Below are 14,744 nucleotides of genomic sequence, written 5' to 3' on the forward strand. Positions count from 1 at the left end.
GGCACAGAGTGGCCACCCCCAAACCTCACCATGGCCAGTGCTCCTCTGTAGGCATTTTATGAGACCTTTCCAAACTTTCCGATGTTCTGGATTCTTCCTCTGTATGGTGTTCACTTTTACTGGCTCAGATATAAACTTGTTATAATAATTTCTTGCATGTAATATGTAAAAAAGGATGGGTCATCTGGTCAGGATGGAACTTCCTCTGTCCGCACAGAAATTGAGGATGCTCATCCCTTCACCCTATTCAACCAAACTTAGCTACAGATCAAAACTGCCAAAGGAGGAAAGGGTCAGAAAATTGGGAAGGGAAAAATTCATCCGTGTTTCTGTGATTCCTCAGTCTCAACACAGTGGAAATTAAAGGTGTCCTTTGACACCTCTTAATTTGGATGAAAGTTTGCTTATTTGCCTTTACCTCTTTGTTTCATTTTGTTTTGCTTTTATTTTTAAAGAATGCTTTAGTATTAGAACGAATGTATTTATTTTTAAAGCATATTTGTAAGTCAGGTGCTTTAAAAAAGTGTGAAAATCCTTACCACAGAAGCATCTTATTTTCTTCACCGACACTTAATTTTCATTATGACACAAATAAAACAGCCAATTAGGAAAATCATGAATTGTTTCTGCTCAAGTCCTCTGTTCTTGATGAAAGCTTTTAGCAAGCGAAAATATTTATAATTCTTGAGTTTTGCATTTAACACCAGGAGATGTATTTTCTAAATCTAAACCAGGCAGAAGGATTCACTCAGAAATTATTTGCTGGCCGAGGAGGTCGTCCCAGGAGGTCGTCCCAGGAAGCGTGGTTTTCACCTTGGCAGCCTCAGACCTCACAGGACGCTCCTCCACCAGCACTGGGATTCCACCTGCTAAAAGACTTGCTGTCTATGTTTCATGGCTGTCACAAGCTCAACATAAATTACAGAGTCTTCATTTTTCATTTCTTTGTCTCCTTCAAAGCCCCAGAGAATATTTTGGTGGGGGTTAGACAGAAAAAAATAAAGTCACAGGCCCACAATTCCTTAACTTCACATCCAAACTGTAAAAGGCTCTGAAAACTTTAATTCTTTGTAACCCATTTGGTGGCAGATTTTGACCTGGCCTGAATTGTTGAATTGTATATTGTGTGTGTGTGTATAATTATTTTTAATTTTCTGTATATTAATCCAGTTGGGTAAGCATGTTCATATGTCCTAGTATAGAAATGTCATTGCTTGGTTTGGGGGTCCATCATAACATGGTGTAAACACTGGCTTGCCCTTTTCAAATTCCATCTGAGTTCTGAAGCCTGCCTGGCCTCTGCTGTTGGAAAGGGCGGTGGCCCGGTGCTAATAGCTCTTGAGCTATCTGCACTTTTCTCTGGGACACTGGTGTTGCATCAGCCCCAGGGGATCAGAGGGTGGGGCCCGTGGATCAGATGGAGGGCATGTGACCAGGGTGTGACCTTGTCACCCTAGGGCTGGGCTGCTGGGCATTCCCTGGGGAAATATGAGCCGCCTTGCCCAATGGGGGAGGCTCCAGGAACCAGAGTGAAGCTCCGGTGTGTATTGAAGGGTCTTGCTGGTAACCCCTGGGGTGGGGGAGGGGAGCCGCCCCTGTGCACTTTTTAATGCCACTAGATGTCTGAACCATATGTTTCCCCTCCTCCCCCCCAAACCTAAATATGCCCCAAAGCTACTGAGTTATAATTAGGGAGCAGTAGTTGTTTTGGGACATTGACAAAATTGACTTCAGTAAACTCATATCCCACAGCAGATCTTCCCCCAAAGCTTCTCTTTCTTCCTTAAAGTGTAGTTTTAATTATTTGTTATTAACTGGGGTATTATGTCAACCATTTAACCAAAGGCTAAGCCCATGTTTTTCCCACTGATCCCTCACCCCTGTAGAACGTTTCTTTTGTTCTATCTGGATTTTAATTGGTCCTTCAGGTATAGTTGACCAAACAAAACCCACATCCACCTGTTCAGGGGATTCTACCCAGCTTATCATCTGTTGTTCACCTTTGTTTGGCTTCTGAAGATTCTGGAAGAAGTTCTTTTGAGGTGGCCTGAAGCCCTGTGGCTTTATTTGGGACTAGATGAAGAATCAAGAGGGTTTTTTGGTCATTGGTGGGCCAGCGTTCTCAAGGCACTATGAAAACACACTAACCCTGTGAATCTGCTGGATGGCACCCCACGTGCAGGGTCCTTGCCTGTGGCAGCAGGTGCTTGGTGTTGCCTTAACCTGGATGGTGCCTCCCTGCTGGGTCATTCAGAAGTTGGTAAATGGCCCTGTTGCCACATCAGGAGAGCCTTGTAGGCCATGGTAGAGGAGACGCAAGGAGTTATGTCATTCCTTTAGGGATCCCAGGCTTGGAAAGTTGGGAGACCTCGTGCACCAATGCTGCTGGGGCTGCAGGAGCTTCTTCTACTTGCCTTGGGTCATGGGGCAACCTCTCAGACTTTAAATCTCCCCCTGATCCCCACTTGCAGGTTTAACAGTGGAACGTATTCTGAAGATTCCTGGGGTTCACTTGGAGAACTTCGGCAATACTTGCTTAACTACAATAATATTAATTTATTATCATATCGTAAAACTTGGTTTCTCTATTGACATAGTGTTTAAGTAGATTTCCTTAAAAGAATTGAAGGCTGTCCTCACGTTTAACTGGTTTTAGGGGAATTTTCATTTTGAAAGACATCGTTGAAGACATCATTTACTTTGTGTAAATTCCTTCGTCTGCCTAATCTTTACAAAGACTAGGAACCAGAATAAAGAAACTGAGGGGGTCTTAAAAACTTATTTGAGATGTTAAGAATGTAAATTAATGATGGCTGTGTTTCGGTGCACTGCAGTGCTTTGATCCTGGCAGGCGGGGCTTGCTAACGGTCATTCAGGAAAGATAATCTGCCCAGATTTTAGATGGTGATTGATGAGGGGGAACCTTTTGTTTTTCACGACCTCACTTTTGGGTGTTTTGCATTTGTTTGTAAAATGAAGTCTTCCTTTTTGTTCTCCCTTTTCTTAACTCTCATGCTTCTCTCTGAAGCCCACAAGTGGACAAATCTTCCATACCTGTATCTTCTTTCTAGTAATCAAGAATCTCTAAGTAGCTTTCTTGTGCAAGCATCTTTCTCCCCTTCTGAAATAAGTTGAATTCCCTGACACCAAACCTTTCAGCCCTAGATCACACCCCTCATTTCAAGCTAACAGAACTTTAGGTAGACCTTTCTGTGGTTTGCCCTGTGATTTTGGTATCTCTTTTGGGATAGAAGGCAGTGTTTTTTTCTTGTAAGGTTTGTCAGCGGTACACCCTTCCTATTTGTGAAAAGACCTGAATTTCCTTTTGACCTTTCTGAGTTTCCCCGAGGTTTACCTCCAGCCTCAGCAGGAGGGATGCGCCTGTGTGCCTGGGGCCCGCATCCAAGGGGGCCTGTCACCAGAGGAAGGCACGAGTGGTTCTTAGAGGCCTGCTGTTGGGCACCGAATGTTTTCCTGCGTGTTCTCCTCTGATCCTCACAGCCGCTTTGGAACATAAGCAGCAGTGTCTGCACTGTACAAACATGGAGCCTGCTAATGCAGTCATTTTGCAAGTAGGTTCTAGAACTCTCTTCCCACCCACAAATATGGTGTGGAGGTTTGCAATTTCAGTCAAAGTGAGACAGTGTAATACATCCCCCTCTGTTTTTTCTTCCCTATGTGGACCCTTATCTGTTGTGGTTAAACATTGACCAGATAGTGTCAATGGATGATAGTAGTGATAACTTCCGTGGCGAAAAGTTCGTGATTTATGAGTGGAGACTGGTGTAAAGTAAAGGCAGCGGTGGGCTTCCGTTAGGGGGCCCCGCTGAGGGCGCCCAGGGCCAGTGTGGATAGCCAGGGTGCTGGCATTCTTGGCATGGACACCAGCCAGGCACCGCTGCTCACAGCTCAGCTCTGAGGAGGGCCTGTCCCTGTCCTTAGGAAGAGGGTCATGTTAATTAAGTCCTGGTAAATAGCTCGCTCCTTCAGAGGACCAAGGAGGAAAATGTCACATACATTGACACATTCTTGCTTTCTTTTTAAGCAAGAATGTCATACATTCTTGCTTAAAAAGAAATATTGGGGGGGGAGGGATCGATTGAGGGGAGAGGATTGAGACTACGTGAATTAGTCCGCGGTCACTGCTGTAAAGTCCAAACCAGACTCCGCCCAGTGGCCTCACGACTCTGGATGCTCTGTCAGCATGTCCAGTCAGAGACAGGGGTGGGTGCCGCAGCTGGAGGGGACCCCGTGGAAGGGCCAGCCACAGAGAGACCCCACCTCACCCCCCAAAGCCACACACACGAGTCAGTTGCCTTTTTTTTTTTTTTTTAAATAATAGGACGCAGACAATTTGTGTAAGCTGATGCCTGATCTTTCCTTTGATTGCATAATCGAGATTCTACTTATCAGTTTTTCAGGAAGCCATCTAATTATACAAATTAAAATTCAAAGGAAAGCAAAAAGAATGATTATGCCTCACTCGGGGAATTGGAGGAGGAGGGTGTGAAGCCCGTCTTGCCTCAGATGATAATGCTGTCATTTCTCATCTCCAAGGCACTTCACAAATATTAACTAATTAATTCTCTCACCCCGGATGCGGCGGCTAACACGGGGTCTGTCTCCACGCCAGAGCCAAGGAGGGGCCATCCGCTGATCAGAGCCCGGGACCCGAGCAAATGAAAATTGCCACCCGGCCTCTGAGGGTCTCTCTTGGACAGAAACCCTTGGATCGGAGGTCCTGCTCCTCTGTCTGTCTGTCTGTCTCAAGTTGACCAGTAAGAGGCCACCTTCCCCCCTTTGCATGATTACCTTTCATAAAGCCCAGCCAAAGTGAAACCAGGATTTCAGAAATCTGCCTACCCCGTCAACCCGGTGCTGCTCTGGCTTGCTTCAGGATGGCCTTCATCTCCTCGCTTGTCCAATAGGGTCATTCCAGGCGTGGGGAACGTCCCAGGTTTGGAAAGGGTTTGGTGTCTCTTGGATGTTGCATTAATTATTTATGTGATTAGAAATTGTGCTTTGTTTTTTTCCTAGCTCTTTTTAAAAAAAGCACATAATTATTGCCATAAATCTTTTCAGCCTCATTGCTGAGAAATTAGTCATTAACTTCCAGGAAGTCGCCTACCTTTTCATAGTCAGACCTGCATTCCGACCTTTGATAAAGTAACTCCCAGCGTTTTGCGTAACTGATGATCATACATAATAATCCTCATTATTAACCCTGGAGCCTCACGTTTGTCTCCTAACCCCCTCCTCATCTGCTGGATAACTGAGGACAACTTTCTGTGTGTGTGTGTGTGTGTGTGTGTGTGTGTGTGTGTGTGTGTGTGTGTGTGGTAGTAGTAGTAGTTAGTTGTTAGAATAACTGCAGTAATGAGTCAAAAGCTGTGGGACTTTTGGGGGTTACAGGTGATGATTTGTGGCCTCAACTGGTACATTGGCTGAGCAGGAAATGAAGGTCAGGGTCTCCCAAACACGCAGCCCCGACTTTCTCCACAAATTGGGCTCCCCATTCCTCAGGTGGCGTGGCATGTGGATTTGCCTCTGGAGAGGCCCAAATACCCCAACCCCAGTGGGAGACCCTTCCTCCTCTGCCTGAAACACCACGGGTGTGGGGCAGCTGCAGGCAGCCGATGCCAGCTGTGGCTCCCTCTGGATGCAAGGAAGGCTCTGGAAGGTGGCACTGGTCAAACCTTGGTTAGGTGGTGCGTGCCTTCCTGCCCCGTTCTCAGGCGGTGGGGCAAGGGGCTTGTGTGGTGCTGAGCGGTGGCCAAAGGGCAGTTTTGAAAGGTTTTGTGAACCTCCTGGCAGAAGGCCTTGAGAGAGTAGCGGCAGCTGGGTGTCTGCATCTGTCCAGAGGCCCCTGGGATGTGTTCCTAGGTGGTGTGGGTTGATCTGTGACTCTGACCCTCTGCGGTTCACAGAAGTACAGGACCAGCCCCACTGGCTATAGCTTGGTCTCTGGCATTGGAGTACAAAGTATCATGACTCAGGGTGGTCAGTAATTGGTGTTTACAGCCCCGAAGTCAAAAGCAAGAGATCCAGATGCTGCCATTTACCGCTTTCAGGAACCAAAGACAGTTGTCTTGTGCGTGTTCGCGTGCTTCCCTCAGAGGCGGGACACTGTCCCATGGATGTGGAGCAAATCCATCTCCAGCATTTGAGGAGGAGAGCAAGCGCCCAAGGGCAGGTCCCCTTGTAGCAAGTGGCAGCCAAGCCCGAATGACCTGTCGTCCTTGCCCCCAGGGTGTCCAGAGAGTAAGGCTTCTTTTCTCCTTGTTTCAGGGCGCGTAGTGGCGTAATGCCCGCAGACTCCTGCGAGGGCCCCTAAGTTCTTAGAGGACCGCTTTGCCTTTTGAATCAGAGAGGTGCAAAGTTCGATAAAGAATGGCCCTTGTGGATAAGCACAAAGTCAAGCGACAGCGATTGGACAGAATTTGTGAAGGTAAGAGCCAGCGTGATTGGCGGTTTTTAACCAAAGACGCGTAGACCCGCCCTGGAATCCTGCACCTGGTCTCCTAGCCTGGCTGCGACCCACGCCACACCCCCAGCACCTCCCACCATCCCACACCCTCTGCCGGTGTCCTTGGCGTGGTCAGTAGGCCTGACCTTCAAGTAGGCTGAGGCCCGCTTCCAGGGCAGGGGTGGGGCTAGGACGGAAGTTGGGGGGAGCAGGCCCTGAGGTCCATTTTGTCCCAAGATCATTTTGCACAAGAAAGACACTGCATATTAGGACCATCTTTTTTTTTTTTTTCTTGCGGAAGTTTCTGGACTTTATCTGTTTCGAATTAAAAGATTTACCAGCACAAATTCTGAGATATTCCTCAGCAGCCCAGCATAGCCCCTCATGATCTGTTCACGTCCCTGGTATCTTTGAAAATGTCTGGAAGTGTTTTATTCATGAAAGGAAAAATAAACAGGATTAAAATCTAGTGGAAACCCGGGGACAGAACTCTGAGATGTGGGTTGAGCACCATCCTCTCCTCGTTAGGGAGTGGTTAGAAATCCAGCGCCAGTGGACCTGGGCTTGGCGTGAAGTGCTCCTGGCCGGCTGGTGTCCGTGCTGTCGGCTGGGTTTGGCTTGGCGTGGTTACCCGTGACCTCACTGCAGGGTTTCTCTCAGGAGGGGAGCCGCTGGGCGGGGTGGGCTCAGCAGCCCGCCCCCGACCCCCAAATATGCTAGCACACCAGTTGGCCAGCTCACTCAGGCCCAGGAAAACATCTCCCAGGAGCCGTCCATATGGAATTGTTTGTAGATGTGGCTCAAGCTAGCGGTGCGGAGGCATTAAAGGCGTGTTCTACTCTGTGACTGTCTGCCCTGCAACAGCTCCGACCTAAAAGAATTTAGGAGCACTGACTGTCCCTCCGCATCCCTGGGATTCTGCTGCAGTGTAAGGGGTTTGGGATTCAAGGATTTTTTTTTTTTTTAATATTAAAAAAATTTTCAAACCTACAGAAAGACTGGTAGAATAGCACAACGGACACTGATATTCCCATGAGCTGTATTAACCAGTTGATAACATTTGTTATCGCGTGCTTTCTTTTTATAGAGATACATGTGTATGAATGGATGGAGGATGGATGGATGGACTTTCCCAGAACCATCTGAAAGAAATGTGTAGATGCAGCAGTTTATTCTTAAGTACCTATGGCATGTATTAGAGGCTCCTTTCCTGCATAAACACACCACCATCATCACCCCCAGGAAATTGGATCTCATTACAACATTATCTAACATAGATGGCACATGCACATCTCCCCCACACGTCTGTTTTAGCTGGTTTGTTTGCCTGTGTGCAGAAACCAGTCAAGGGACATATGTGGCATTTAGTTGTCATGTCTCTTTGGTCTCCTTAGTCTAAAATAATTCCCTGGTCCTTTTGACTTTCAGAAGCATTGACATCATTGAAGAGCCCAAGCCAATAGGTTTGTACAATGTCCCACAATGTGGGTTCACCTGATTGTTTGGGGGTTTTTAAATTGTATTTCTGCCCTCCTGTGGAAAGGTGCTTCATTTTTGGTACTGAGTCCCCATTCCAGAAAGCCCTAGTGGATCAACTTTCCAAGGTTAGTATCAGGAATGTCTATGGGGCCGATTCCACCCCCCACCCTCAACCCCAGTATTTATCTAGAGGTAGCACATCTGAGACAAGAATGGGATTGAAGCACCAGGGGCCTTTCCTCTCCTTGTCCAGGGTGGTCGGTGACAGCAAAACCATTGGCGGTTCTTTCGCACCCTCTCTCCCAGGCATGGTTCACCAGTCCCCAGCGTATTTTTTATAACAAATTCCAGCATCTCCTTTATCCATGAACGGTGTTCCTGAGACAGTTGCAGTGGTTTGTTTTATCTTTAATTTCTCAATAGCCACTGTCAAGATACATGCATGACATAAAGTTACTCAAGTGTAATTTATAATCCCTGATCCCAGACGTTCACTTGGTGTCCCATGAAGTATAACAGCTGTTCCAAGATGCTTCATTGGTGCTCCTTGTATTTATAAGCTGGTTTAGGGCCTTTAATGGTCAGGACAGGTGGTCAGGACATCCGTTTCCCAGGTGCTACCAGCAAGGTACAGAGCAGCCGGTGATTTGCGCCCAGGCACCCAGGCAGTCTGCTATTCTGTATTTGGGCTTGCCCTTGAATCGGCACGTGGAGTCCGTTATTTCTTCCTCCTGAAAGCCTCACACACCTCCATCCCTGGCTTTGGGTGCTCACCAGTCTCTGTTCTGTAAACCTGAACTAACTGTTCTTGAATGTTCTCCTTGGAAGTCCAGCAAGCTCAGCAAACAATTCTGTCCTTCCCACCGCCCACACCCCAGGGACTTCCTGTATCTCTCTCTCTCTCTCTCTTTTTTTTTGTTTTTGTTTTATGATTAAAAGCATGAAGCAGCCCTGCTCTGCTCCAGGCTCGTAGGAACTTTGTCTTCACGCTCTTGGGTCTGTGGGAACACACACTCCTTCAAATTCTTCCCTCCCGCCTGCTGCCAACCCCAGTGCAAATCCCTGGCTTTGGGTCCCAAGCCAGACAAGGCTTCGGATGCCCTCCAGGGTCTACCCCACCCCCACCCCCACCCCTCGAATGAACCTTTTTTCTCCAGCTGAGCCAGTCTGGTGGGATCTGAGCATCACCCCTGTGCCAGTACTGCTTCCAGAATCCCTACCTGCCTCCCAAGGCCCAGTCCCTTCCTCCCTGAAACCTTCCACAGCAGCCCTTGGGGTCTCTTCCTTCTGAACCGCAGTCCCCTTGTGACCCGGTCCATCAATCTTCATGTGCCCAGAATCTATCTGCTCCTTTGCGCCTCTCTCTAAGGGGATGCTTCTGCTCGAGATTAAGCAACGTATAGAGGATAGCTTTGCTTCTCGCCACCCAGAGTCTTCGGGACTCCATCCAGCTCCGTTAGAATAATGGTCTTTCAAGCTGACTTAAAAGCCAGATTTTTTTCTTAAAGCAGTTCTTCTGTTTTGATATTTGTAATTTGTTCTCTGCTCTTTCCTGATGCCTAATATCAGATAATCCTAGAGTGCTGTTGTGTATAGGTTTTATGGAGCAGAGTCTGCTAATAGACTGGTCAGACCAAATTGCAGTCTCTTCTTTTTGTTGTATAATGTAGGTCTTGGTTTTCCCCTGTGTTTAGTTTGCTGGCATAATTGAAATATTGCATTTATGAATTGCACCAGTCAGAGAGTTTTAATATGTAACTGCATCGTGGCAGAGCTGGTTTGATTTGCCCCAAGTATTTGTTGGCCAGAGAAGAGGGCTTGCTATCCCTCATCACTGCGAAAGTAACCCAGAAAAGCATTTTCTGGAGCCTAGGTTTGTAGAACTGTAATATACCACAATGGGCTTGCTGATGACTTTTGTTACAACACCTTATTGTGTGTTATGGTACAATAAATCACTAAACACCATCCTTTCCTGTTGCTTTTGAAAACGTAATTTGGAAAAAAAGTAGATATTTCATCTTACTTCGTTTTGTTTGAATGTCTTATATGTGTGGAAAAGTGGTCCTGAGGATTATATCAGCTGAGCTGTGATCAGTCCCCTTCATCACATAATTCAGGAGAGGACTTCTTTCCTCTGCAGGAAAAAAAGAAATGATATGAACCTCCTTTTAAGTAAACAGTCGAATTCAACATTCCTTACCTTTGGGATGTTTTCATGAGAACAGGGAAATAAAAGGCGGTGAGGAAGATGGGCGGGTTGGTTGGATGGATGTGGGAGAAATAGAGGACAACCTCTATCGTCTATTAAATTGTCTAATAAACCGGTGTCTATTAAACACATAGTTATAAATCCTGGGAATCTTTGTCCCCAAGAGGACGAGAAAAGTCAGAAAATGCTGCAGGGATGAGGTGGAAGAAAACTTGTTTCCCAGTGTCATTGTGCTCTTCTTAATGGGACGAGCTTGCCATTGTGAAAGTACGTCTCAATGGACCGTTCCCCCAAGAAAGTTCATTCATGGTCCCAGAATATTCAAGAAGCAAAGATGTTGTCTAAGAGCTTCTAGGTCGTCGAGGTGGTGGAAGTGGTGAGGGTGTCCAGGCCAGCTGAGTGCTCCCTGCGGGGAGGACTGGGGTGGGGGGCGGATCTCATTGCCTGGCTCACACCCATCAGAGCCCACAGGGCAGGATTGACCTGTATTTCTCCACAGGAAGAGCATAATCTATAGACTCAGGCCAGAATAATTTGGTCTTTTATTTGTATGCTTTTTGTTTCACCTGTCTTAAAAAAAATGCATTATAGAATCGCTACTTGTTTTGTTTTTTAAAGCACTTGGAGCACCTTACCAAGAAACAGCGTCGAGACCTTTTATAGGCAGTCCACAATTATTTCTAATAAATGTCTTTAAATAGCCCCAAAATGTAGATCTTAAAAATGGGATTCATAATGTTGCTATACATTATAATTATATGTTTGGATCAGGCAATTATGTACATTTCCAGTAATTATGTGATTAGTGATAATTACGTTAGCTATGTAAATATACAATAGTCAACCAGACATGGCTTTAAAACTCTGTAGTGTAAATGAATATAATGAAGCTACGTTGTGCTCAGGTAAAGGATCAGAAAAGGCAGGGGGAATGGTCAAGTTGAACCTTCGTAGACGTTCTTTGTGAGGGATAAATACCCATATTTTGTCTATCAGGCCCTGGTTTTAAGATGAATTTGGAGAGCGGCCCCTCCCCTGGGGCTCCCGCTGCCACCTAAGGACTGGGTCCGTTGAGTACCCACACCGGCCCTCAGCTCTCTGCAGACGAGAGCCAGGTTCCATGCTGCATTATTTCTCCATCGTCACTCATCTGTGAAATGCAGATTTAAGCTACTCTTTGCACTTGTTGATTTGCCGATGGGCTCTCACCGTGGTTGGTGGATTTTTTAAAACTCCCCGCATTTTTAAAAGCAGCCTGTTAAGGCTGCTCTGTTTCCACTTTGGGGTTTGGGGTGTGGTGACTTCAGTCAGTGGCCGGGTGTGGGTGTTTGTCAGTGTCTGGGTTTTGTTTTGCGGCTGTTGCTCTGGCTCTCGCGCCCACCGGGGAGGGTCACGCTCTCCCCCAGGTGGGCGACACCTGTCTCTCTGGCCTTTGGGATCACGCCTCCCGAGTGTGAGCTGCCTGCCTCGTCTGCTTTGCTCTGGGTGTGTCTCATTTTGGTCATTTGCAGCTTTGAGGAAAGACGTCTGCTCCAGGCCTAACGAACACCTCCCAGGAACCAGGGTTCCCACGCCTCCAGGCCAAGCCTCCTCTGTCAGAGTAGGTCTGAGGACAGCAGAGTGACCTGGCTTTGCAGAGCTGGAGGCCCGCAAATGGTGCCCCACGTGAATTCAGAGGCTGTCCCACACAGCTCAACCCAATCACAAGTGTTTGGGGTGACTGTGATGCCAGAACCCCAAGATACACTTTGCTGCCAGCTTCCCGCCCTCTGGTCCCTTTTCCAGAACCTTACAAATGACACGAGTGGAGTGAGCCTCCTGTCCTGACTGATTTATACTCAGCTCGCCAAACCATTATTTGATGAGCGTCCTGAACATTGATTCACTCGCTTGCTCTAGAGCTCAGGCGTGCCCTCCGTCTCCAGAGAGGCCTCGGGTGGCCCTTTTGAAAGGCGGGCTCCGCTTCCAGGCCCGGGGAGTGACCTCCCGGGTACCAGCGGTGGGGCTCGGGGCTGCGCGGTAGCTGGGGGAGCACCTCCTGGACATCGCTATCCACCTGCTCGCCGCCGTCTCCACACTTCCTGTCCTTCTTGCGTGGACATCGGAGGGGCTGCAACACCCGTCAGCTTGCTTCCCGAGTCCTGGTTGGAAAGATGTATGTGCCTAGAGGGTCCTCCCTTCCTGTTCGCACCCTGGAATGGGTGAAACAGACAGCGTGGACGATCAGTCCTTTCTTGGCCTCAGAAGGTCTTTAAAGCCCATCTTCTTACTGTACAATCAGGGCCCAGGTGAGAAACAGCGCTGAGGGCCAGGACAGTGTGGGTCCCTGCCAGACAGTGTCGGACGTTGGGGGCTGTCGTCTTCCTCTGCTGTCTCTGCTCGATGCCCGCTGTGCCCAGGTCCTTGCAAGTGAGGGGCTGTGCTTGCTTCAGCCTGGACCTGGGCTCAGAGGCTGGGGCGGCCGTGGGTCGGGGCTCCCTGGTGATCGTGTGCACCTCTCTGTCCTTTTTCTCCATCACAACATAACGCTCCTTGAGGGCGAAGATTGGCTGTTGCCACCAAGTCGTGTTCCTCTTATAGAGTCCTGTTCTACAGGTCAGTTTTTACAACCCGTGAGTCAAACAAATGAGCACATGATGAATGCAGGAAGGACATGTCAGGAGGGGACAGGGCTCTGCCACCTTAGTGAGAAAACCATGGGGATGTCTCTGCAGGTGGATTCATTCCCTGGATTATTTGGTACTCTCACCTTTGATAGGTGGCAGATTTCTTTGGACTGGGGACAGAGTGACAGCGGGGGATTGAGGAAGCTTCCTGGAGGTGGGTTATTTGAGCTGGACCCTGGCGGGTGGAAATGACTGGGGCATCAACCAAGGTGAGAGGAAGCCATTCCTGATATTCGGAACCCAACAGAGATGAGGAGTCATAACACAGGAGTGTGTCGGGGTGAGAGTGGCAACGTCAGGGGGAGTCAGGGGTCACCTGAGATGCTGAGACTTTGCAGGAAGAGCTGTCATTGGAGGGTTTTGTGGAGAGGACGGAAGCAGAGGTCACTGAGCACCAGCCTGAGGCAGACTTTGTGCCAGGTGCTGCCAAGGATCCAGGAAAGCCTTTGCAGGTAGATTCTGCCCTGTGCTTTGCCCAGGCCCTGCGTCCGACCTGGGGTCTCAGCTCACACTTTCTGCTTCACTGGCACATTCAAAACATGCCATAAAAGAGATTTTTTTAATCCCATAACATGTGGGAATCAAGCCTGATTTTCATAATGCGGCTCTCATTAAGTTTTATCATCTAGTCAAGAAATCAAGTCAGGAGCAATGCGCAAGCCTTTGTTTTCACTGAAAATGGCTAAATCATGAGTTCCGGGAGGCCTGGGACTGTTCAGAGGGCAGCTCATTTGGTTGCAAGGCCCCACCTCGCGGCTTGGGTTTTCTCTGGAGGGTTGTGCTGATGACATAAAGCCTCCCGCTCCAGGTTGGAAATCAGGAGCCCAAAGCCTGCATCCAAGAGCCTCTGATGCTGCGTCGATCCTGGGATGTCTGAAATGTCTGGTCGGTTCTGCTAATGTTGTCTCTGTACTCACGTCACTTAGACGAAGGCTGTCTTAAAGCCCTGCCAGACCCTGTTTGCTGTTTTACTTGTGTACTTGGGGTTTATGTCCCCCTCTCTGATTCAGACTAGCCAAGTAAGTTGCTTTGGTAGGGGACACTGTGGGGACAGAAGGAAAGAAAACTTTTTTAAAGGCAGAAAGCTGTTTTTAAACATAAATTCTAAAGCACTTGACAGAAACAAAAACCCAACACAGCCTGTACACATTTAAAAGTAGGAAGTGGGATGTCATGGGCCTATTTTTGACCGTCTCTGCCGGAAAACAGAGTATAACCCACTAACCTCAGCAGTGTCCCCCAGGAGATGCTGCCCCGTGGGGGGCAGAGGGCGAGGGCGCTGCAGCGGCTTCATCCTGGCAAACAGCGGGCGCAGGGAGGCATCTCAGGGGCTTTCTTATTTCCGCCTTTGCTTTCAGAGCTGCCTTGGGCTCCTGGCCCCAAGGACTGGAGAGCCAGGGGATGGAAAGCCTCAGGCTAGTGCTGGTCCGGCACAGGGAAGGCCGGCCAAGTAAGGCTCCAGAGTCTCCTCCTAAGAAGGGGTAAGCATCCCTTGCCGCCAGGCGGGCGGAAGCAACACAGCTGTCAGGGGACAGGCAGTTAAGACCCAGTGACCTTCGTGTGAGTCTGGCCTTGAGACTCGCTGAGTCCACCATATGCCTGATTGTTGTTGTTGTTGTTATTTTGTTTGTTTTAAAGAATGAAGTGAGGACTGGACCCCAGAGCAGTCCTTCTGTTTCCCATTCTTTTCAAGCCGTTTCCCAGGTCATCGTGTTGATCAGAACATGAAATGTTTGTGGGCAGTCTGCCCGAGGACTGCTCGGTGGAAGGGATGGATGGTCGTCCGCCGCCTGGATTTCCTTCCCTGCTCTTCTGGAACTGTCTAGGTCATCTCAGAGTTTTCAGGTCTCTACAGTTGTGAATTGATGCCTTATGTTGCCCGGGGAATTCAAGAATCGGCTTTGGGGGGATGTTGCTTATA

At 48.3% G+C, this 14,744-nt stretch overlaps 1 protein-coding gene across 9 annotated transcripts in view; it reads left to right on the top strand.

Moving 5' to 3' along the window:
• CTBP2 (C-terminal binding protein 2) overlaps positions 1-14,744 on the top strand; it is a 165,005-nt gene that overhangs the window by 106,135 nt on the left and 44,126 nt on the right. For 8 of the 9 annotated variants that reach the window (XM_059900533.1, XM_059900539.1, XM_059900534.1 and 5 more), the window contains one exon: positions 6,289-6,448. The exons of the other annotated variant lie outside the window; for it this stretch is intronic. In XM_059900533.1, coding sequence (XP_059756516.1) covers positions 6,391-6,448 — 58 coding nt within the window. In that variant the 5' untranslated portion in view covers positions 6,289-6,390. The remainder of the gene's footprint in view (positions 1-6,288; positions 6,449-14,744) is intronic. 9 annotated transcript variants of the gene reach the window in all.

Source organism: Balaenoptera ricei, chromosome 16 (assembly GCF_028023285.1).
Source record: "Balaenoptera ricei isolate mBalRic1 chromosome 16, mBalRic1.hap2, whole genome shotgun sequence".
Lineage (NCBI taxonomy): Eukaryota > Metazoa > Chordata > Mammalia > Artiodactyla > Balaenopteridae > Balaenoptera > Balaenoptera ricei.